At 38.2% G+C, this 24,025-nt stretch overlaps 1 protein-coding gene and 1 long non-coding RNA gene across 3 annotated transcripts in view; one reads left to right on the forward strand and one right to left on the reverse strand.

Moving 5' to 3' along the window:
• Positions 1-24,025, forward strand: part of LOC140464345 (uncharacterized) — a 163,794-nt gene that overhangs the window by 126,832 nt on the left and 12,937 nt on the right. For both annotated transcript variants that reach the window (XR_011954908.1, XR_011954909.1), the window contains one exon: positions 22,166-22,354. This is a non-coding gene — a long non-coding RNA (uncharacterized lncRNA). The remainder of the gene's footprint in view (positions 1-22,165; positions 22,355-24,025) is intronic.
• The window catches only part of card11 (caspase recruitment domain family, member 11), a 369,647-nt gene that overhangs the window by 65,393 nt on the left and 280,229 nt on the right, over positions 1-24,025 (reverse strand). The window contains exons 11-17 of the mRNA XM_072559295.1: positions 17,705-17,884; positions 15,562-15,610; positions 12,187-12,275; positions 6,031-6,140; positions 4,325-4,345; positions 1,347-1,414; positions 541-673 (exon numbers count right to left, since the gene is read on the reverse strand). Of these exons, the coding sequence (XP_072415396.1) occupies positions 541-673; positions 1,347-1,414; positions 4,325-4,345; positions 6,031-6,140; positions 12,187-12,275; positions 15,562-15,610; positions 17,705-17,884 (650 nt within the window). The remainder of the gene's footprint in view (positions 1-540; positions 674-1,346; positions 1,415-4,324; positions 4,346-6,030; positions 6,141-12,186; positions 12,276-15,561; positions 15,611-17,704; positions 17,885-24,025) is intronic.

Genomic DNA, 24,025 nt, shown 5'->3' on the forward strand with positions numbered 1-24,025 from the left:
TTAACCTCCTTGATGCTGAATTGAGTATTTAAACTTTAGAGTCTCATTGCTCAGGTGGGAAATAGCTTTTGGTGATTTTTAACATGTCAAAATTCAAACTTTAAATGGTTTTCTCCTTTCTGTTTATTTTCTCACCTAATCCCTTCCTTTCTCTGCACCTGATTTGATGAATTCATTCTCCTTGTCCATTGTTCCTAATTCTTTCTCAAGTCTCATTAAAGACATATTTCATCCCAAAGGCCCCAGAGCTTATACTGCATTATTATCTCATAGCTCTAATAAGTTATACAGGAAGATTTGAAATATATAAAACAAATTAGTTAACAGGTCAGAGAGTGAGATCCTTATTCCAGAAGAATGTGATTTGGAATGTATTTCTTATTGCATAGGCATTGATTACAGTTCCAAGGAATGCACAAAGCACAAATATGCAGGAAAAAAAGATGGGAAAACAAAGATCTGTATATTCAAAGTGGAGCAATGCTATGTTGAGTAACTGTACTCAGAACACATTAGAATTCATTATTTATTTACTCATACCTTTCCAAAGAGAACTTTCTGAATATGGAGTCCATATGGTCTAATTCACATGAATCTAAAGCTTCAGATTGATGTGATGATGAAGATGAATGTATGGATGGTGGTCCATGAGAGATTCTGTCCTGATATTCATCTGGTTCACAACATTAACATTAATGAATAGCTTGTCAATATTGCACAGCCGATTTGACTCTAGAAACACAGAAACTTAGTGAAGACTATTTCAGACCCACTGCCTATTCCATCATTTGATCAGATCATGGGTGAGCGGAATCTTAACTTCACCTGCATATCTTTGTCCCATCACTTTTAATAATTTTGTCTAATAAAAATCGAAAAAGTTCAAAATTGAAATTTTCCATTGGCCCAAATCCCTGGCCTTTTGTGTTAAATAAATTTATCTTGAGATCATGCTCAGGTGGTCTAACTCTAATCTTACGTTCCCCTTTATAGGGCACATCTATCAAATCTATCAATTGCTTTAGTCATCCTACATGCCTCAATTAGATCATCTTCATTCTTTGATACTTAAAAAAATACGAGTCAAAATAACCCATTCTCATAAATTTAACTCTTGCATCCAGGCCTGATTCTGACGAACCTGCACTGTACTTGTTTCATTTCCTTTCCACCCGGAATCTAATCAAAGTTTTATAAAATTGCAATATAGCATCCACTCACCCTGAACATGTAGATCAAGTACTACCATTCCAATTCCAAAATGGATTGCACAAGTCTATTATAAGTGAAAGGCGATATTAGTCTAAGCTTCATTAATTAGATAATTAGTCAAAATGCAAACGTACCATCTGTTTCCGTTTGCATGGCATCAAAGGTGTAACAGCAGATACTATCATTGTCCTCCTCTGTTACACTGTCAGAAATAAAATGACAAGTAATGTTTTAGAGAAAAGGGAGAGAAAAGTGAAAAGTGTCATCGTATTTGACACACTGTACCATCATCTAGTCAACACTATATTATTATAAAAATTACATGGAGCAATTCCAACATCAACACATCACTGCAAGGTCATTGTCCAGTTATTACCACAAGGCCCATATCACCACTTCTCCACTACTGAAAGATTTAACTAGCAGACCTTAAAAGGATAGGACTGCCGCACTCCATTCCCTTCTATACTTTCCTACACCCTCTCCTCAAATGAGACACACCCATTGGGGTAACTGGTCAGTTTTCCTCCCTAAGTAACTTGGCTTACAATTGTTTGTCCACTCAAAAATTTCTGCTCCTCAACAAAGTATTCATGAGGCCCAAGCCTGGAAGTGATTTGGATTTCTTGGTAGTATTATTAATTTGATGGGTGCCAGGCCAATTTCACAGCTTAGTGCACATAAACCAAATCTTCCAGTGTTTCTTGAATTAACTAGATTCTGGACTGAAGTGACAATCAAAATGCTTAAAGAAACGAAAATTCTAATCCTTTCAAAAAACTTGAATGAGCTCTACGAATTACTCTGATGAGAAGTATTACAGGAAGGATCCCAAATCCTTATTTGGTAATTCAACCAAAATAACAAATTCTGAGAAAACAAATGAGGTAAAAATTTATTGTACCCCCTATGGGCGGTGATATTATTTAAACTGTGGTATGGACAGCTTTCAGCTGAATACTCATCTAGTGAAGGATTCACCGTGCAAGAAACCCAAAAAGCAGACCTTATGGGAATTGGAAAGAGGGATTTTAACTGAGTGCCATTCCCCACCCTTACTGTCAATCTCTCATTTTCCAGTGTAATCCCTGTCATACTCACCATGGCCTGAGTTGTCTGATGATCCTGGACCTAGGGTGAGTACATGACCAGCAGCAGCCACCTTAACTCCATCTGAAATGGATAGGTGCCTCCTGGTATAATTTCTGAGTGGTCTAAGCTCTAATTTTCATGTTAGATCCTTCATTGGCATTTAGTGGAGCCGGTATTCCCAAACAAAAGAGAAGCAACACAACAATCCCATCAGCTCTCCCACTTCTCTACATTAAATCACATCCATTGATTCTCTAAAAATTCCTATATTATTAATTCATAGAATCCCTACAACATGGAAGCAGGCCATTCTGTCCATTGAGTCCACACCGACCCTTCAAAAAGCATCTTCCCCTGACGCACCCCAAATTTGCATTTCCCATGGCTAATGCACCTAGCCTACACATCCCTGGATAATATGGGCAATTTAGCAAGGCCAATCCACCTAACTTGCACATTCCTGGATTGTGGGAGGAAACCAAAGCATCTAGAGGAAAATTGCACAGACACGGTGCGACTGGCTGTGTGGAGTTTGCACAGTTGCCCGAGAATCGAATTGAATCCAGGTCCCTGACTCTATGAGGCAGCAATCCTAACCACTGAGCCACTGTACGACCCCTGTTAAGTTAGAAAAAAAGGACACAACCTGTATAAAATGGGAATAACAAATAGTACTTTAAAAAGTATATCTGTGAAAGGATTAGTCCAAACTTATAGCTTTAGGAACAACTCCTTGAGTTTCACTTTCATGGATTATGGGGTGATCCAAAGTTCTCAATTGGAGGATAGGCATGCAGGATCATTTTTAATCTGCATATGCAACACAACTGATTAGGTTTGTCCTCAGACAACAAAGCAGTACCAATGGTGTTATTTGACAGCTGATTTAATTACGTTGTCCAAACATTTTGGCAAATGCTTCTTTGAAGTGTATGTAAAGAGAACAGTGTATAATTATAGATTCCTTCTTCATCACAAAAGCCCTGATGGAGTGACAGACAGCGCATCAGTCAGGCTACTTGTGGTCAGAAGATTTGGCATTTCCAATTATTGTGTTAATTAATGACTTGGAAACCAGAAACACCAATAGAATACCTTGCTGCCACTCATTGTCAAGTTAAGACATGACTAACGAGTGCTGGGAAATGACACTAAAGGGCATATGTTGTCCACTGAATATTGTTTCAGCAAGAAGTCACCATCTTCAGGAGAGAAGAAACAGGAGGATAACAGTGCCCAGAAACAGTGACAAAAACATGAATTTTAAAATGTTTTTCAATACATAACAAGATGCATACATATCAAAGGGAACACTTGCAGAATACCATGCAGAAATAAAATCCTATCACACAGGGCAATGTTTCCTTTAGCATGAATTATTGCTTTGTAATCATAAAAATCAAAACAAATGACAACTCTTTCCTGCAGTATATTAAGCTGACCTCATACTGTTCAGTCACCATGGAAACAAATGCATAGGCTTTAACACAAGTGGCAATAGCAACAAATCACCTCTCATACAGGTACATAAGCTCAGAGGCAGAGCTGGTGCGGAGGAGGTGGGATCATAATGACTGCAATCATCTTTGGGGTTAGCCAACATAATTTACATTTGCAGGTCCAAGTAAACTTTGATGCCTGATTTTGGCCTCCTTTTGAATTGCAACGCTGCACAGTTCCCAATTTCAAACAGAAATGGCGACACTTGCCATTTCCCGGCTCAGTCCCATTTCTGCAAGTTGGCCAATTAGCAGACTCTACAAAAATCCTTACCCCTCTGTGCTCCCCATTTGCTATTCCCCCAACAAGCAGGACAAATCTTAGCTTTGCCATGTGAAGCTTTTATGCCCAGGTTAAAAGGAAGTAAATGTCTGTATTGAAGATGTAATTAATGTGGGAAACTCCTTCAAAATAGCCAAACATTTACAAGCTAAGCGTGGCACTATACACAAGGGATGTGACAAGCATTTGCAACAGGCAATTCGGGTTACAAAACCAGGACAGTTACATCAGAAATTACCTGTATTTCTTCAAACGGGCACTGAGGAAAGGGGTGAGGGGGTTGGGGAGAGAAATCAAAACAACCATATAACTAGATGATTACGTAAAAGACGAAAATGTAGTCTTACACAAAATGAAAGATTTTTGAATTTACTTTTAGATATCAGGTGGTGAAGTGTGTTCATACACTGTCCCTTTGCACCTGAAAACTGAGTTTAAATTCAGATGGAAAACATATTTTATCTCCACTGTCTCTCAGAGCTGTACTTGAATTGAATGTGGGTAATCTCAGCTCATTTGTGTGAGACACTAACATAATTCAGTACAATGTATTTGTAAATTGGCATCTTTTGTTTTGCATTGTGCAGGAGTGTCACACTGGAGCTGTGGAGGCAATACATCTTGGCTTAAGTGAAAGACACATTGTTGAGGTTGGGTGAGGGAGCATTTATTTGCATCTAAAAATGGTCCACAAGCCTTGGGAGTACTTGATCCTGACACTGGATAACAAAAACAAGATAAAGTCTTTCATTTCAACATGACCAAATATTCATTACAATTACAACAAAAAAAAATTCTCGTTGCATATTGGGTGATCAGAAAAATGGGAAAGTAAATACAAACTCTGATCATTATTCAATGTTGTACATTTGCTAATTAAAAAAAAGACAATACACTAATAGGAACTAAAATGAACACAAGGAAGGACAATTTCACATTTATACGAATTTTCAGCAGAGGAAAATATCCTAACCTAAGTGAAATTCAGCTTACAAATAAGCTCCATGTCCAGTCTTGAAGCTTTAATTTAGAATTAGATCAAACATCTACAGATGTACATTTAGATCAAACATGTACATCTATCCCTACATCTAATAGGGATAAATAATAGGCAGATCAATGAAAATACACCTTCTCATGTCAAAATCTGAGGGAAAGGTTGCTATTTCAACTTTTAATGATTCTATTCTTATCAATGAGTATACATTCAATGAGGATTAAGGGATGCCAATGGTCTGCTGAAGAGTAGTGTTTTGGGTGGGAACTGTCTGTTAAACAACTTCATTGCTACTTGAAGGTTAGGGAAAGGATCCACTAAGGCAGTCCAATGAAAGCATGAGTTAATTCAATCAAATTATTTATAAGTATAATATTTGATCTAAGTGAGAGAAGGGTCTAGGGCCACAATGCAGGATATTACCAAGATTGGAAAGTTAAGAGAAATACTGAGTAAATCAAGAATTAGGAATCAGGTGAATTAAAAAAATGTTTGTTTGTAGAATGAAGTGATGACTGTGAGAGTAACAGGCTGTAGGGATGATTCAGGATGGTGAGGAGTTCCATAGTTGCAAGTTTCTATGGAAGTGTCAAGAAAAGGAAAATTATATAATATGCAGAAGAACTCGAATCTTGAGAAGGGAGCAAAGTGATAAGAATAAAACGGAGTTGTGTAAGCTGTTTCGGAAACCAGAAAATTGCTTCAAGATTAGTTGGTTCTTTGACAGATGTCAACATAATCCAAGATGATATTTGTTGTAGTACCAGTTCCATATATGTAGAAAGGTTGCAAGGAGCCTATGGTCCATTACCCTCCTTATAACGAAAGCAATGGCAACTAAATGTGATATACTAGCAGTAGTACCTGCTTGGCCAGGACAATTTGTATTAAATTTTGACGCTCTTGGATATCATTCACTGCAGAACTAATAATGACATGTGTCTTACCTTCTATGTGGCATCTCCCGGTCTTCTTCTCTGGTCCTTCGCAGAATTGAATCATTGCAAGGTGGTTCAGGGGTAGTTGACATGACGCTGGGGAATCGGGGTCTCAGGGTCTGTTATAACACAAAGAAAAGGGTCTGGAAATTTTCTGAACTTAATAGTTGAATCATAAATGAGTCACTGTACTGGGAAGCTGTGTGTTTTAATTTTAAACAACAGGCTGGTTCTTTTTAATCGCATTGATTAAAAGGACCCTCAGCTAAAGATAATTTTTTTAAAAAAGTTTATTTCTGATCTGTAATTAAATACATTGGGCTGACGTTTACTAAAAATCAGCCAAGTGTCAAGTTTAGGGAATTTCATGGATAGTTTCTCACAGTGAGCTCAAGCGAGTTCCTCATGGAGTCCTCTGCAGCTCCTCTCATTATGTGTACCCCAAGTCACAACGATGCAGCGGCAGAAGTACTCGCCTGTGCAAGAATCTTACTGGATTCACATTAGCAATGCCATACTTAAAGCCCAGCTAGCCTTTGGGTCAAACAGTGCCAGCCATGAAGAAATCTTCATAGTACACGCAGTGGGAAGGATATCAAAAAAGAAAACTTCTGAGGGCACATAGGTAGCACTGATGACATCTCATTGGAAATAGATTCACACAATAGTAAACATACTTCTGTATTACACTATCTTCTGTCTGATCAACTGTCACAGCAACTGTAACAGTAAGACTCAGGCTACCCATCCTTAGCACCATACTATGTTAGAAACCTATCTGAAGCATTTTTAATTTTTCCCAAATGCTTAGCATAGCATAACATCATATCATAGTTGAAACAGCTGATATGCTCAGACAGGTTGATGTTAAAAAGGAGGATGCGCTGAAAATTTTGAAAAACATAAGGATAAATACATCCCTGGGCAAGATGGGATATACCCAAGGTTACTACATGAAGTGAAGGAAGAGATTGCTGCATCTTCGGCAAGGGACTTTACATCCTCACTATCCCCTGGAGTAGTGCCAGACGATTGAAGGGTGGCAAATGTTATTCCCTTGTTCAAGAAAGGGAATAGGGATAATCCTGGGAATTACAGACCAATCAGTTTTACGTCTGTGGTGGGCAAATATTGGAGAGAATTCTGAGAGACAGGATTTATGATTCCTTGGAAAACTGTAGTTTGATTAGAGATAGTCAGCATAGCTTTGAGAGAGGCAGGCCTTTTCTCTCAAGCCTTATTGAATTTTTTGAGGATATGACAAAACACATTGATGAACATAGAGCATTGGATGGGGTATGCATGGATTTTAGTGAAGCATTTGATAAGGTTCTCTATGGTAGGCTCATTCAGAAAGTAAGGAGACATGGGATACAGGGAAATTTGGCTGTCTGGATACAGAATTGGCTAGCCTATAGCAGACGTGGAGTGGTAGTAGGTGAAAAATATTCAGCCTGGAGCTCAGTGACCAGTAGTGTTCTGTGGGGATCTATTCTGGGACCTCTGCTCTTTGTGAATTTTATAAATGACTTGGATGAGGAAGTGGAAGGGTAGGTTAGTAAGTTTGTTGATGACACAAAGGTTGGTGGAGTGGTTGATAGTGTAGATTACAACGGGACATTGATAGAATGCAGAATTGGGCTGTTAAGTGACAGATTGGGTTCAATCTGGAAAAGTGTGAAGTGATTCATTTTGGAAGGTTGAATTTGAATACAGAGTACAGGGTTAAAGGCAGAATTTTTGGCAGTGTGGAGGAACATACAAATCTTGGGGTCCATATCCATATATCCCTCAAAGTTGCTATCCAAGTTGGTTGGGTTGTTAAGACGACGTATGGTATGTTGGCTTTCATTAGCCATAAGGTTATGCTGGAGTTCAATGGAGCCCTGTTTAGAATATTGTATTCAGTTCTGTTGCCTCATTACTGGAAGGATGTAAAGGCTTTAGAGAGGGTGCAGAGAAGATTTACCAGGATACTGCCTGGGCTGGAGGGCATACCTTATAAAGAAAGGTTGAGGGAACTAGGGCTTTACTCATTGGGGCGAAGGAGGATGAGAGGTGACTTGATAGAGGTGTACAAGATGATGAGATGCATAGAGTGAACAGTCAGATACTTTTTCCCAGGGCAGGAATGGCTATCACAAGGAGGCATAATTTTCAGGTGATTGGAAGAAGGTTTAGGGGAGATGTCAAAGGTCGGTTCTTTACATAGAAAGTGATGGGTGCATGGAATAGTAGTAATGGTAGTAGAGTCAGATACATTAGGGACATAGACACATGGATGATAGCAAAATTAACAGTATGTTTGATCTTAGAGTAGGATAAGAGGTCGGCATAACATCAAGGGCGAAAGGGCCTGTACTGTACTGTACTGTTCTACGTTCTATGAATATGGAAACATCACATATTGTAAATCCTTCAAACAGTTGATGATATTAACTTTTATTGAACTACAGGAAAAGCAAACATTAGTAAAAAAAAAACCAAAAAAACTGCATTTCTTTTTGGGATGAAACAGGAATTGCTTGCCTTTTGAACAACAACTAATTTGCAGTCATTGAATGATGACATACCCCATCTCACATCTGTGAAGTGAGTGTCAATTAATTCCTGTCTGGCTTGTTATACTTGACACTACATCACTCTATCATTCTGAAGGTGAGGTTGCTCCTACTCAATCTTCCTTCTCAGAAGACTGCTGCCACTCTCCCAGCTCTCCAGCATTCATCACATCCCTTTCTTTGTCTGTTACAGTTGTGCAGAGCACAATACGCAAATATTACATTGCACTATATCTGGAGCATACTGTAAGGTCTCTCCAGCCCAATCCAGGCATTTAAACCTTATCGTCAAAACACCTATCTCTGCTCCATCACAGCCTTGCAGAAAAATGGGCTGCATTGTATCTCTACTCCACCTCAGTAAGGGAGTTGCACATCTGAGTCATCAGTTATGGTGGCAGAAGGTGTGCCATGTCTCCTCACAACCCTCCTTTGTAATGTCAATTCTGGCATTAAAATGAAGCAGGAACCTGAGCGTGCCAATGATATAGGCATCATGTCAATTTGCATGGTATTTGATGCAGACTTCCAAGCTGTGGTGTTGATGACCACAGATGACTTGTATATTCAATGAATGGAAGCCTTTTTTTTCTTGATGAAGTCAGCCATATAATGATATGGCATGTTTAGTGAATTGGGCACAGCCTTGCACCTGAGGGAGCCAAAGTTGGTAAAGTATACTGCCAGGCTGTAGCATTGATCCTGTCATTGGCAAACAAGATGGTGGTGTGATCTGGCACAAATTACAGCAGTAACAGCCTTTGAAAATTTGGGGGTTGAGGATTAAATGACTTCACAAAGGTCCCCAGTGATTCCTTGGAAGCAGCCAGTTGCATAAAACATTGGTGCATCTTGACTGTCACCAGGCTTGAAGTCCTGTTCCAACAGATGCCACAGTTCTGAGATATCGTTAACCAGAAGAAATGGCATTGAGGATGATGGACTCAAACTTCTGTATCTCCTCTATATCCTGAGGTGATCTTGCACCTTGTTCATTTTGAGGCAGTTCAGCAGCAAGCACTGCAGGTCTTGGTCTTGTTGGACCATTTATTTTTCCTCCATTTCTCTGTACATTCATTGCATTTTCTTTAATTGGGACAGACAGAGATCAGTCTGAAGTAGCCTGGCCCAAATTCAGGCATTGAATCAATTCATTTGAAATGAACCAATTCAGATCACTTCAAGATCTTGAGTGAATGGGATGCTCACCATTTGAACAATGATTGAAGTGGACACATTAGCTTCATGTAATGTTTTGCGCAAAGGCAGGCCCTTGACTCAGAATACATTTTCCACATCTCTCAATTCTGTGAAAATCTTTACATTTACCAATTCCTTCAATTTATAAGCCATCAATCATTGATATCCTCTTCCTCCTTTTTCCTTGAAATCTTCAGAAAAGAAAGAAAGACTGAGAATTTTAGATGTGCTCTAGTAAGACTCTCTAGGTAGGACTTAACATGGCCTGTAAAAGCCGGAAAGGTGACAAAAGGACTTAATTAGGTGCGAGCAAAACTCTTGGTTTCAGACGTCAGGTTGAGTTTATGAGATAAAGTGGATGACATGCGAGCGATGGCTCAGCTTTCTTGGGAAGCAGTTTCTGACCTGTACATGCTGCTACAAGCAGCCCAGTGGTTTTGGTGGGAACTAATCTTCCATTCACTGATAACAAGCTTTCCAAGTACATGAATTCTTGCTTTTTACTAGATTGTTTTCCTTCCATGAATGTGTGGAGAGCGCAATGGTGATCCACCAGTGGAAACAGCCAAGAAAATGCCTCAAGTTGGCATTAGCACAAATAAACATCAACAGCATAACAGGAGCTTCTGTCAAAGGACAGGATTCAACAAGGCAGAGAATGGCAAAATACTTGTACCAAGCACAGCATAAACTTTGAAATGAAAGTGAACTTTGGCAGAACCAAAGCGATGAAATGGATTCTGAAACTAATTTTCTTGCACAAAAGCTACTGTGACTAATTACTCAAGTGTATGGTAACTGTCAGACAAAGCAGTTGGCTAAAACCTAACTTTCTAGTTCAAGTTGAGATCTGGTGGGACATTGATTCATTTGAATTAAATGGACAGATGCATTGTCATCATCATTTCATCAACTTCCCAATTTCAGTTTTTCTCTTTCAACTTCCAGTGCTCCTTAGCTGTTACTCACAATGCTCCATGCAGGCAAAAATCACCAGATAAGATCTGGGTCCTGACCCCAGCAATGAGGCAGCTTACATCCAGGGGCAATGGGTAAGAACTCCTATTTGGATTTATATACTAATCATTCCTCACAGCATACATAGAATTGTCTGCTTGATTTGCAAGACAACTTCACTTCCTGTCCAAAACAGCTCATCAAATCGGTTGCCGAAACATTTTGGTCAAGTCAGCACTGTGTATTTTGGACCATAATAACAACAACACTGCTTGCATTATGCTTTTTTTTAAACAGAGGTTCATCTCTCCATTTGCTCTCCCTTTTCATTATAAAACACAGTACAGATGGAAGAGAACCTTGGGGTCAAAACAGAGGAGGGAAGTGGTGAAGCAAAGAATGGAGAATACAACTGAAATATCATTGTAAGGCAACTATTAATTGCTTGTCAGTTTTCACTACTGCCTATTTTCATAGATTGCCTGAGGGGGATTTTCCTTGTGATTCACATCAAATAGAACAGATACTATCAAGTAAGTAATAAAAATAATCTTGACTTTGCTGTATACTGCATTAGTCTTGGTGTCCTAACACCAACAATAAAAGATTAGCTTAATATAGCCAACAGCTTTTTCTGTTAACTTAGAGTACTGAAAAACATTTTGAAAAATTGCCATGTCTTTTCCTTTCTTTAACAACAGAGAAAGTGTTACTTGTTGCAAATTTCATAAATTAATATAAGCTTGCATTTTAAAACAACGTTCATGATATCAGGATATTACAAAGTATTTTATTGTTAATTAAGTACTTTTCGAAGTGTAGGTACACTCATACTGTAGGACCTATTTTCTTTGCACCGAGTTGGGAATGGCCTTGAGACATACTGTACAACAAAAACTCTGCATAATTGCATGTTACTATTCTCTATAGTTTTGACTATTCGATTCATATATATCTTTACTTTGTCAAATTTATTTTGTTGGTGCCTGATCTACAATATTTGGGCATGCTGAATGTGGAGTCAGCTCTTTCAGCTGTACCCTTCACAACTTTGACACCAAGAATACACTTCCTTGCACTTGCTCATATTTCCCACTAACTTCCTCCTGATTAGTCAACGTAAGTTTGGTGGAAAATTGGCAAAGCTGCCATTTACGTTGCACATCCAGATTTCCTGAGGAGAATTTCAGGTGATTGAATTTCCCCTAGTGCCTTACAGATTTTATTGGGCTTTTTGTATTACTGACTTTACTGACTCTAAACAGCCAAGGTATGACACAGGCAATTGTTTTGCATTCAATATTTATTTTTCTGACAGTTCAATCAGAATATTTCTCAAATCACAGAAATTTTGTTTTTGATGCCAGAATAATTCTCAAAGGGTTAACACAACCAACAGGTAAAATATGCACAGGCAAGGTTACACATAGCTGTCAAAGTTACTTACCATTGTACTCAGAGGATCACAGCCATTAATGGAGTTAGGAGTTTCCATCTTAGTGCTGCTGACATCTGACAAATCTTCATCTAAATAGGCTGGAAATGGGAAGAGGGGTTAAAACATCAGTAACAAGACATATCATGAGGACAGGGCACAATATACAAGCTGCCACAGTTCCTTTTATCTCATTCCATTATGTCATCAATCTGCTCATTTTGTCAGTTAAACAAGTAATAAAAGCAAAAAAAAAACATAATTTGCAGAAGATGGGTGGAACCAAAATACCATATGCACTCAAACATTTGATGACAAGCATGCCGGTAATCTTTATACCTGAGGGAAGAACAAACTTTCAGAATTTTGGGCAGATTTCATCAGGTTAGGAAGCAAAACATGTTAACTGTCTTTTGTAGGATTACAATGTACAGCTAAATTGCTTGTTAGAAAAGTCATTATACATACTTCAATGGAAACTTCTCAAATTTCAAATTAATTAGTGGAGTCTCACTAGCCTGAAATATAATCACAACGTGTAGTTTTCAACATTTTGGCATTATGTCCACACTGTTAAAAGAACCTTCACAAAAATTTAGAGTGATTACAATCTTAAAGCCAATGTTTTGGAGAATTGAGGTTTAAAGGGGCACAGTTTTCACAAAGATGCACTCAGCAAAATGATTTTTAAATGTCTGCTTCAATATCTTACATAAATTATGTTGCATATCTGCATACAAATGGACTAAGTATTCTCAATTTTTTTCAAAGCCAGTGTTACCTTTAAAGCAGATCCCTCTATAATTAAAACCACAAACACTAGCTATTTGATGCATGGACCTTGACTGTACAATCTGTGCTAATTTATTTTTTTCCTTCCAGTGAGTCCTTTTAAAAGAATAATCTATTTTGCAGCTCTGATCTCTTGCTAACATTGCCATGACTACCATTTGGAATCAGAGTTTCAGCCAGACCACCCAATATGCATTTAATGTAGCACCTCAAGCTTTCTAAAAAAGAAATGGTGCAACAAATTGCTACAGAAAAATACCTACTGTGCTTTTGTTTAAGGTTTGTGTAAGGCTAGATTAAAGTAGGCTTCTCCAAAATTCCTAAGAGTACAAATAAAATTAAATAGATACAAACAACGAGAACATACAACCAAACATCCAATACAAAAAGAGCACCAGTAATACTTTGGCCAGAGTGTGCTTAAAGTGTAAACTCATGACCACAGAGTATATTGAGATGAATAATGTTGGTTCACCTTTGGAGAAGCAAGATACTTTTCTTCAGTTAGTACTGTGAGGACTGAATTTTTTTTCTGCTACAAACTGTTTCCAAGATATTGATTTCATTTCTCTCCTCATAACTACCTGAGACTGAATCAGTGTTCACAACCTAGCTGACCCCAAGATGAACTTCTGAGCCCATGTTGTACTATCACTGAAGTCATAACATTGCCCAGAAAGTGAGGACTGCAGATGCTGGAGATCAGAGCTGAAAATGTGTTGCTGGAAAAGCGCAGCAGGTCAGGCAGCATCCAAGGAGCAGGAGAATCGACGTTTTGGGCATGAGCCCTTCTTCAAGAATCATTCCTGAAGAAGGGCTTATGCCCGAACGCCGATTCTCCTGCTCCTTGGATGCTGCCTGATCTGCTGCGCTTTTCCAGCAACACATTGCCCAACTCTACCCCAGTCTTAGCTCAGCTGCTGCTGAAACTATTATCCATGCCTTTGTTTGATCTAGATTTGACTATTTTAATATATCCCTCGTCAATCTTCCACTTTCTACCCTCCATAAATTAGAACTCATCCAAACCTTTAATTCCCATGTTCTTCCTCACAGCAAATTCCAGTTCCCCACTATCCTTGAACTCTCTGACTTACACTGGTTTCCATTTAAACAGTCCCTTCATTTTAAAATTGTCATCCTTATTTTCAAATCCCTACCAAGTTATTATTCTTCCTTTTTTTTATTATTTTCTTTAGCTATAAAACCCTCCAAGATATCAGCACTCTTCTATTCTGGACTCAAGTGTTTCCAATTTTAATGGCCCCATTGCTGAAATCGGCCTCTACATCCTGTCAACGTCTTAAACTCTTGAATTCCTTTTCTTAACCCATCAGCCTCTTTTCTTACTCTGTCCAGCTTTTCAGATACTCCTTAATATCTCACTCTTTGACCAAGCTTTTGGTGATCTGCTGCTATATTTCCTGATGTGACTCAGAATTAAATTTTGCTTACAATACACCTCAGACCATGGGACATTATAACCGATTAAAGGTGCTAATTAAATACAACTGGTTGTTTCTTCAGATGATATTGAAAGGAAAAGAAGGGTATAATTAAGTGAAGAGGAGTAAAAGAAGTTTGTTTGAAACACAAAAATGGCACAGACATGTGGGGCCAAATGACCTGTTGTCTGAGCTGTTAATATTACATATTAAAAAGACAATAGTAGATTTACTCAGCAAGCAATCACCATCCACAGAAAGAAAAGTTGATGTTTCACATGTAACCTTTCTACAAAATTGTTTTATGTTTTGGTTCTGTAGCCTGATCTTGTAAAAGGATTCCTCTTCCTTGTTTGAAAAATCAGGAGGCAAAGCAGAAATAGGGTGATTTACACTATTGATTACCATTGCTCCCCAGGTGCCCGAAGTTCTGGAGTGTGACTTCTGAATTGAATTCCGCATTCCTGAACTCTAAAGGTGAATTAGCATTCACATCCTTCACTCAAGCAAAAGCTTAATGACCCAGAGCTTACACACATTAAACATTTGCACACTTGTTTCAGATGATGCACTTTAAAACTTAAACATTTATATCACGAGGAATTGCATCTGGAAAGGTATCTTAGACCAGTGTGGAAATTCAAGCTTGTTATTTTTTAAATACTGATTCCATTGAGGTTTCTGGCTGAGTGAGAAAAACACAGATATAAAATAAAGTTACTATTTCTCTTTTGGTTTTGAAAAGAAAATATGAGCATCCAAATTTGAGGGGCAAGAAAATACCAGTTGATCCATCATACCTGTCCCATACCATGAGAGCCACAGCAGCAGTAATGAATAAAAACCTCCTAGTTGAGGCGAAATACAGAGAAATTGCCCAAGGCTAACAAGAGGAAAAGTCCTTTCCCCAAACAATGAAAGTCCATGAAATCACAAGGGCCAAGTATTTCATATGTTTTCTAAGTATCTGCTTTATCAGAATATAATACATCTTCTGATGAAAATGTTTCGTTACATAGTTAGTGTATTCCATCTTGCTTTATTGATTGAGAGCCAAAGAGCCCAGTAGGCCAAATATGCGCAGCCTTTTTGCTAGAAGCCTTAGAAAGTATATCTTCAAACTGGAAAGTTTCTTTTGTCGTCTACATACCTTGGTAATCTTGTTGCCTGGGAAATGTACATGGTGATTTCGGCCTTCCCTAAATTTTATAAATAATAAAAATTTTAAAATGGGGCATTTATGTGACTACATTGTGAATAAATATTGTGCAGTATGCACATACATATTTCATTGCCAAACTTCCATGCAATATTTAACATTTAAAATAAGGAACAACAAACATTAATGTGCACACCGTGGAAACAGTTGTTCATTTATGGTGCAATTATTTGGCAGCCAGTCGACAATCGAAGCAATTTAGGGTCTTCTGGTATTTTAGGTGGCTTTTGAAGTAGGAGAGTGAGACATGGCAAGAGCTAAATATTGAAGAGGGAGTGCCAAAATATTGGTGCATAGTCACTCAAAAAAATAAAAATCTGGCTGACAGAAAGAATGGGAAAATAAAAATAGGATAGTGGTGGAGAAATGGAGCCACATCATGTAAAGCATGAATCAAAGAAATGGCTATGTCAGGCAGAAACAAAGACTCAAGGATTTGAAGAGGATAGTGAAACTCTGAGACAACGTACTGATCTCCAAGTAACCAGTGGAACTTAGCAAAGGCACACGGGTAATGGAGATTCAGACTTTAGTAGAAATAAGAACAAAGGCTGCAGTATTCTGGCAGATTTGTAATTCATAAATCTGGGGTGGGGAATGAAAAAGACCTGGTTAGGAAAAGGCTGCAGAACACAAAACAAAACTAAAACTGCTGAAAATCTGAAATATAAATCAAAAAATCTGTAATCATTTAGTAGATCAGTCAGCAGCTGTTGAGAAAACAGATTAGTTAGCATGTCCAGTATAGACTCTATAACAGAAATTAGATTACACGAGAAACAATGAGAATAAGAGAAGAGGAACGGAGACATGACAGGGGAAAATGTGATTTTAAAGTGATTCAAAAGTTAACGAGTGAGAGTTAAATGGCTGAAATAGTATAAACATGAAATAGATTAAGAAAATGCATCACAAATGTTGGTAAATGGGATTAGGTAGAAGGTCAGGTGTTCCTCACATGCAGGTGCAGATTTGATGTGCAGCATGCTTTTATGCTTCTGTAAAGGAAATTAATAGCATAAGACTGCGCTTTCTTTGATCAAACACAATGAACTAAATAGTAAACCTAAACATGATGATTGAAATAAATGCATGTGAGGCAATTTTGACTTTCAGTATCCAAGAGAGAAGCAATATCAATTCAGATGGTCCATTATACATCTCTCCTGATTATCAAAACTATTGACAGTCAATAGCAATTGATTTTTTTAAAAACATCATGCAAAGTCAAGTGACCCACACTAGGTGTAGAGGAGAAAATGAAACAGTGTCTGATTTTCTTTGAGCAATTTAACATGAGTATGTGCTTGGCTCCATTCCAGTTTTGGCATACTGGAGCATGGAGCTGCAGGCTGTGTATTTGTGGCCACAGATTGCACTAAGTTTCTATTTCAATCTTGCTGCATGGAGTGGAGTCAAGTAGAAGTAAGGGCTTTCTTTCATAGGAACCAGGGATAGCAGATAAATGGACATAAGTGCTGATCCAGAGGCTGATGTCCAAGGGAGAGTACAAAAGAATGAAGAAAACAATAAAACAAATAAGTAAAGGATACTGGGTGAAGTGCTCACTTTGAGAGCCCGGTTTAGACACGAGGGGTGAATAACCTTCCTTCTAAGACATGACAGTTCTGTGCCATAAATACATGCATAAGTGGCTTAGATTACACCATTGCTAACACCTCCCATTGCCGAGAAGATATTGTATTGTAGTCCAGTCTCAATTTCAGATCATTCATAATTTTTCTTAATTACAGTACCAGGTTAGTTGCAATTACTTATTTTTGATAGATAACTAATCAAAACAAATTAAAGCAAGCATTTGCTTTATGGTCACATTCAACCAGAATTGAAATGAAGCTGCATGGACACCCGTCACATCAGCAGTGTGAGGAGTAAGGCAGCAGTAAGTAGAATCAGTCATAGTAACCAGCTGTTGGTAATCACTCAGAAAAAAAGTTAATATTTCATGATGAAAGCTTTGCACATTGGAGTGTCGACTGAAGATTTATATGACAAGGGCAGGAATTTCACATGAGCCTTCTTTCGCTAATCTTACAAATGAATAGTTACATACAATTCCATAAACTTTAAGGTTTGGTCTCCGTCTCAGTCGTGGCTCCTGCACAAAAAATTCATTGTCTTCAGGCGATTCTTCTGATGTTGATGAACTCGCCTGCTCTTGTCCATTCCTCTTCTGACAGGAGTGACACAAAGTCTGAGAGATAACAGTGACTGGAATATTCCGTGGCAGGCTCTATACAAGTAAACAGAAAAAAAGTGAAACTTAGATTGATCAAATCCTCCTCAAAAACATTTTTCTTTTGGGACATCTTTCCCACACAGTCTCCCCTTTTCTTGTCTCCTCCCACAAACTGAGGAATTATTCCACACGATCTAGGTGTCCTCTAACACTCTACTCAGCCAATTATATTTTATGTCTGATAAGAGACAAGTAGTGACAATCAATTCTTTGATTATGGAGAGTATTATTATACTGCAGGATCTTAATCACGTGCTATTGTGAAAATACGTGCTGCCACATAAATAAATGCAACCACTCACTCTGTTTCCAGTGAGGATTGCTGAATAGTGATTAGGAATAGAAGTGAGTCTCTTTTTTAATGACTCATGACACTGGGCAGCCCATTTATCTTTCAGAGAAAGGTTCTTCAACTGTGCTTCTTGAAAGGATTAATTTTCTTTTAGAGATCAAGCACATCATTTTTACACTCTTCCTTTGGTTCTTCAAATACATACAACAGTACTCGACTTCAGACCACAGAATAAATGAAATGATCTTCTCCAATTAAAAGGCAGAGGAGAATTAGAACATTATGTTAGGTACAATATGAAACCTTACTGCAAGATGAATTATGAATAATTCAGCAGTGTCCATAGAAGTAATATGCGTTTCCATGGATGATTATAAATGAAAATGAGAGATCACTTGCAGGAGTGAATGAGAGTGTGGGGGATTTAATGTCACCTTTGTTAAGTTCTGGACATTAACTTTCCAACAGCATAGTCCTTCAAACTCCATGAAAATCATTATTAGAGCCAAAATGAGTTTCAAATATTTCTAAGCCCAACAGGCTGCACTCTATTATATTCCCAATTGAATCTTACAGGAGTCTGAGGAACGGATGAAAAATTCAGCATGACCCAATCTCAATGCTAGGAGCAACTAGCACTACCTCTTCTGCTTTTCACAAATGGCAACCATGTATTTTTGGTTGAAAGCTTTGTTAATGGTCCAATTCCTCTCATTAATATTCACCCTTCTGTCATACCAAACCCACCAAAGAAGTTAGATCTCATGAAAACTCGACAAGGAAGTTACAGCAGGTGCCAAGCAGATTCACCTCGCTGTTTGCTCTGAACAATGTCTGTGTTGAACTCAGGGCACTAACATCTCAGGACACTCTCCATGGGCACCAGCTATACACATTCCACATCCACAGACATTGGCATCCATTATGTGCCAGCCTCCGACAACCCTCATGGCACATCTCCAATCCACTTTGAATGCCGTTGCACATCTGGACTCTTTATTCACTGTCAAAGTGCTCACTCATACTAGGCTTATCTGGATGCTCACAGCATCCCTACTTTGCCTTGGCATTTTGCACATTGCCTCCTCACCCATTGGTACAAGGCTCATATTACATCTGCATTGCCATGCTATTTCGCACAGATACAAAGGAAGGCCATTTGTCACGGTTGTTAGTTGGCCTCAGCCAACTCAGAGTCCAGCACATTAAGTCAAAGACAGCTTCAGCAAACAGTCCAGGAGCCTGCACATGGTCAGTCAAGGTTTTTGGGGGCAGTCAGAGTCAGGGTGATTTCCACATAAAGGATGTGGAGCTGAACACTGGGCAGCTCACCACCCCCCTTGTATATTGCTGCTCTATTGTGTGCTGCTTTTATGGAGCACAGAAACACACTTCTCAGTCCAACTTCTCCACGCCACCCAAGTTTTGCAAACTAAACTAGTCCCACTTACCTGTGTTTCGCCCATATCCCTCTAAATCTTTCCTATTCATGTACCTAGCCAAATGTGTCTTTTAAATGATGTAACTGTTCTGGAATGAAACAGAGAGGCATATATTTAGGGAGCTTTACAACTATTACTGGATTGTTTATATGGTACACAAATACATGATTTTATGGTATATGTTACACAGTGTTGCTACTGTGCACTTTTGATGGGTGCAGTGCCAATCAAGGTGGCCAAGATTGAGACACTGCCCTGACTCAATTCACATAGGAATCTTGCAACCTGCTATCTTATTTTCAGCTTGACTTGATCCCAGATCCAAGATGTAAACATAATCTGCCATCTCCTTGTGCCATGCAAAATCCAGCATAAAAAATGGTTATAATCATGTTACAACATGAAGTAATCTATCAAATCCACAGAATGTCTTCTGAAAATATTTGCGCACTCTGTGATGTACATACAGTTAATAAAAATGACAAACCACTGCTTAATGTTTTATTTCTGACCAATCTTTTAGATTTGTGACTCATGTTTGTGTCAATTAAAATTGGAAAACTAAAGGATTTAAATATATATTATAGATTACACTAAATATAGACATGCAAATGAACTTACACATACAAATCTCTGTGTTCGTCAGTTTTACAAACTTTTGTGTTCTGCATAGTTTGCAAAACATCTGAGTTTTAACAATAATATATATCTAACTTTATGTAGTTAAGATATCCTTGGCTTGCTGTTTATTAACTGACCAGAAGTGTCACTGTTGTCAGCAGCTGCAGAAGGACTATGGAGTTTTTCAAATTTTGTGTGCAACCAAGGGAAAGAGGGAGGCAGGGAACTGAAATACCAATTTCAAAATACATTTATTTCAATTTTATAAAGTTATGACACACAGCACCTTTTCAGGACAGTAACACTGTTCACTGGAAGACTCACCATCTCTGATGAATCAAAAATACTGGCAAAATGTGAACCAATTTGATTTTAAGTTCTTTGGCTATACCTGAGTTCTAGCTTTTGCTGTTTTAATTATTTTGCTTTAAATTTAATAATTTACTTTTAAATGCCTTTAGTATGAACCTAACTTCAACAGACAGAGAGAGGAAGGTCAAAGTATCTAACAGCGGCTGGCAAAATGTCTGAAGGGAGATGGGTTGGAATATGCATCTGGATTCTGAAGACTACCTTTATGACCTGGAGTTACTTGGGATTCAAAATGGGAGAACACTGTTGGGATAACATTTGGGGGAAGTGATGGCCCAGTGTATTATTTATAGACTAAAAATACCAATATGTTTCTTTTTTCCTTATGAATTATTAAGGTGCAAAGCAGCCTAAAAGCAATTACTGTTTTGACAAGCCTCCTTTGTCAATTTTTAGAGCTACGTTAGCGTCTTTCACAAGTGACTAAAAGGTTCATCAAAGAAGTCAGTTTTTGATCTTAATAGGGGCGAGAGAGGTCAAGAGGCAAAGAGGTCTATGAAGGGCTGATCCCTTCCTCCAAGCCATTGATTTGAATTGTAAATATTTGTCATCTCAGCATAGGATTCCTCTCATACTTAAATCATCACATCTTGCCAATTCCAAAATGACTCATTTACACCCACTTGTTGTTTCCTGTTAACTAACCAATCAAAGTTCATTAATATTAGTGACAGTTTTCTGGCCTTGCACCATACCAAATGTTGTAGGGAGTGGATTACACATTAATAGCAGGTAGTTGATGTGGTATTTGACTATACAAGAATACTGCCACCATTCCTCTCTCCTTGGTTGAGTCTGAGATCCTGTTTGGCTTACATTGGTAGCAGAATAATGAGTGTGTGTCTTAACGAGAAAATACTCTTCTTAAACTACAAGATATAGCTCTTTAAATGATAGTGCACATAAATTACATTATCTCATTAGACATTGTTACGAAGTCTATTGGATGATATAGATGACACACCATTCCCCCCAAGATCCAGAGCTATTCTTCCAATTTTACCACCCAAGATTATGTCATCATCAAAGCTTATTGCTGTTTCCAATATTAATCATCTCAGAACTACTACCTTATACAACATCTCTAACAAGATTTATTCCCATTGTTAATATTTGTACATTCATGTAGTTGTACATTTACCACTACGCCATCATGCCTGAAGTCTTTGACTTTACAAATTCACGAGCTATATTATCCGTAACTAGAGAGCCCTTAATCTTCTGGATTTCTCTTACTGAATATCTCTTGCCTGTTGAAACAGATAGTTGCCCCATAACATCGTTGGTGGAACTTTCCTCATGGAAGAAGGCTGATCAATGGAATCAAGTGCTTTGTTCTTTGCAGTATCCTGGATTTCTGAACCAGATAATTTGTTTTTTTTTGTTCTGAAGCAGCACATGTTGGTCAAGCTTCCATAAAGTTGTATGCAGCTGATCTTAATTTTGTGTAAGCAAATGTCTATCCTCAATCTGTGTTGAAGAATGTAAACACTTCCTCTGAAGTCGTTGTTTCTGTTGGGCACTCACAAACTTTGCTTATATCTGCAGTCTGAAGGTTTTTCAATCAGGATATAAATGGACAACATTCCCAACACTCCTATATAGAAGAGGAAACTCAATTATCCGGCATTCGATTAACTGAATTTTGGATTATCCGAACAAGATCGCAAGGTCCTAATGTCTGTGGTCACAGATTTCGTTCCTGTTAATTGTATGAACCATCATAAACCATCAAAGGTAATTTCAGTAGATTTGTTCTTCCCTTGCAAGTTCCATGAGAAGTCTAGGAAGCCCAATGAAACCCTTTTATCACTTACCCCTTCGCAGGTTAAATGACAGCAATTTGTTCCTAGACCAATTGTTCCCTGACTGGCTTCTCTTTAAATTGACTGGACATAAATGAGTGATTCTTGACCTGTTCATTGTTTCTTCGAATAAATTGAACACCTCCTGCTATCACAAGGTTGCCAAAATCTAGACATGTGTGCAGGCTCAAGAATGAGAAATATTGATTGCAAATCATGCATACATTCTCAATTCTCTTTGTGAAGCAGAGTTGTTTGTAGCATACCAGAGTTATGCCATCTGGGATCATGCAGTTTTTTAAAATCTGTAACAATAGTAATTCTATTTCTTCAGTCATACTATTTGATCCGATGAAACATTCCTACATTGAATCAAGCTTAGGTTCAATGAGATGTCAAATGATATAAACAGGAGCCATCTAACTGGAGGTTTTTGGATCACCAATTTCCATTAGGAATGCGTTAGGTGTTTTTATATGCTCATAGTTGTATCTCATTAACTGGTTTGTATGAGAAAGGGTTTGACATTTTCCTGTTCTGAAACTATGTCTTATGTCAGTGCGTCATCTGGAAGTGAGGCAGCAGGAAGTGGAGGGTGAGAGTATGGGACAAAACATCAGTAGAGGTGGCAGATGCGAAGGATAAGAAGAGATAGTTTACCAATTTGATAGCCATACCTTAAAGTTTGTTAAGAGCAGTTCTGGTACCATCATATGGGTGAATACCTTATTTGAGGGATTTACACACTGCATTCCAGAAAGATGAGCATGGATCTGGGCAGTAGCAAAGCATTGAAGGACTTTGGAAATCAAAGGAAGGCATCTTGCAACTTTGAAGGGATCAAAGTTTTATTCTGAGAGATGGATGATGGTAGCAAATTTGAAGGAAAGCACCCTAGAACCAGACCAGAAAGGACTATTAATAATATCAGCTAAAATAGAAGCCTAGAAGAGAATGAGAATAGTCAGCAGTCTGGTAGGATTAAAGTTTACAAAGCAGGTGGTGGACCACATCCATAAACTAGTCCAAAAAGGGAGAATGATGCAAATTCAACATTTGGGCAAAGTGAATAGATAGGAAGTGTCCTAAGAGAATGGAAGGAGGCAGCAGATGCAACTGAATTAATGTTCTTAATCTTCATGACAAAGAAGTTTATGAGCTCTTTGCAGTTACTGTTGAGTGTGAGGGTGGAGGCAGAGAGGGTAATCTAAAAACAATTTGTGATGGAAGACAGAAATCAGAAGTTAGACAGTAGATGATAATCTGTAAACACTGGGCAGTTTTTAATGCTTCACAGCATTGCCTGATAATATTTTAGCACAAGAAACAGTTGAGGTGAACAACATTGTCACATTTAAAGAGAACATCAAGAGAATTGATGTAATGTTTTTAAAGGACCTTGAAATTGTATTTGGATAATCCAAAGTTCAGATAATTGATAATCAGATAATCCAGGTTACTCTGTATTTGACATTTCCACCGTCGAAGATTGGGCCAGGTATGTGGAAAGAATGAGTTATCTTTTACGGGCAAATGACATTGGGACAGCTGAAAAGCAAAGGCTTGATTTTCCTGACAGCTTGTGGACCTGCAGCTTTTTTGG

Source organism: Chiloscyllium punctatum, chromosome 40 (genome assembly GCF_047496795.1).
Source record: "Chiloscyllium punctatum isolate Juve2018m chromosome 40, sChiPun1.3, whole genome shotgun sequence".
In the NCBI taxonomy this organism is placed as follows: Eukaryota; Metazoa; Chordata; class Chondrichthyes; order Orectolobiformes; family Hemiscylliidae; genus Chiloscyllium; species Chiloscyllium punctatum.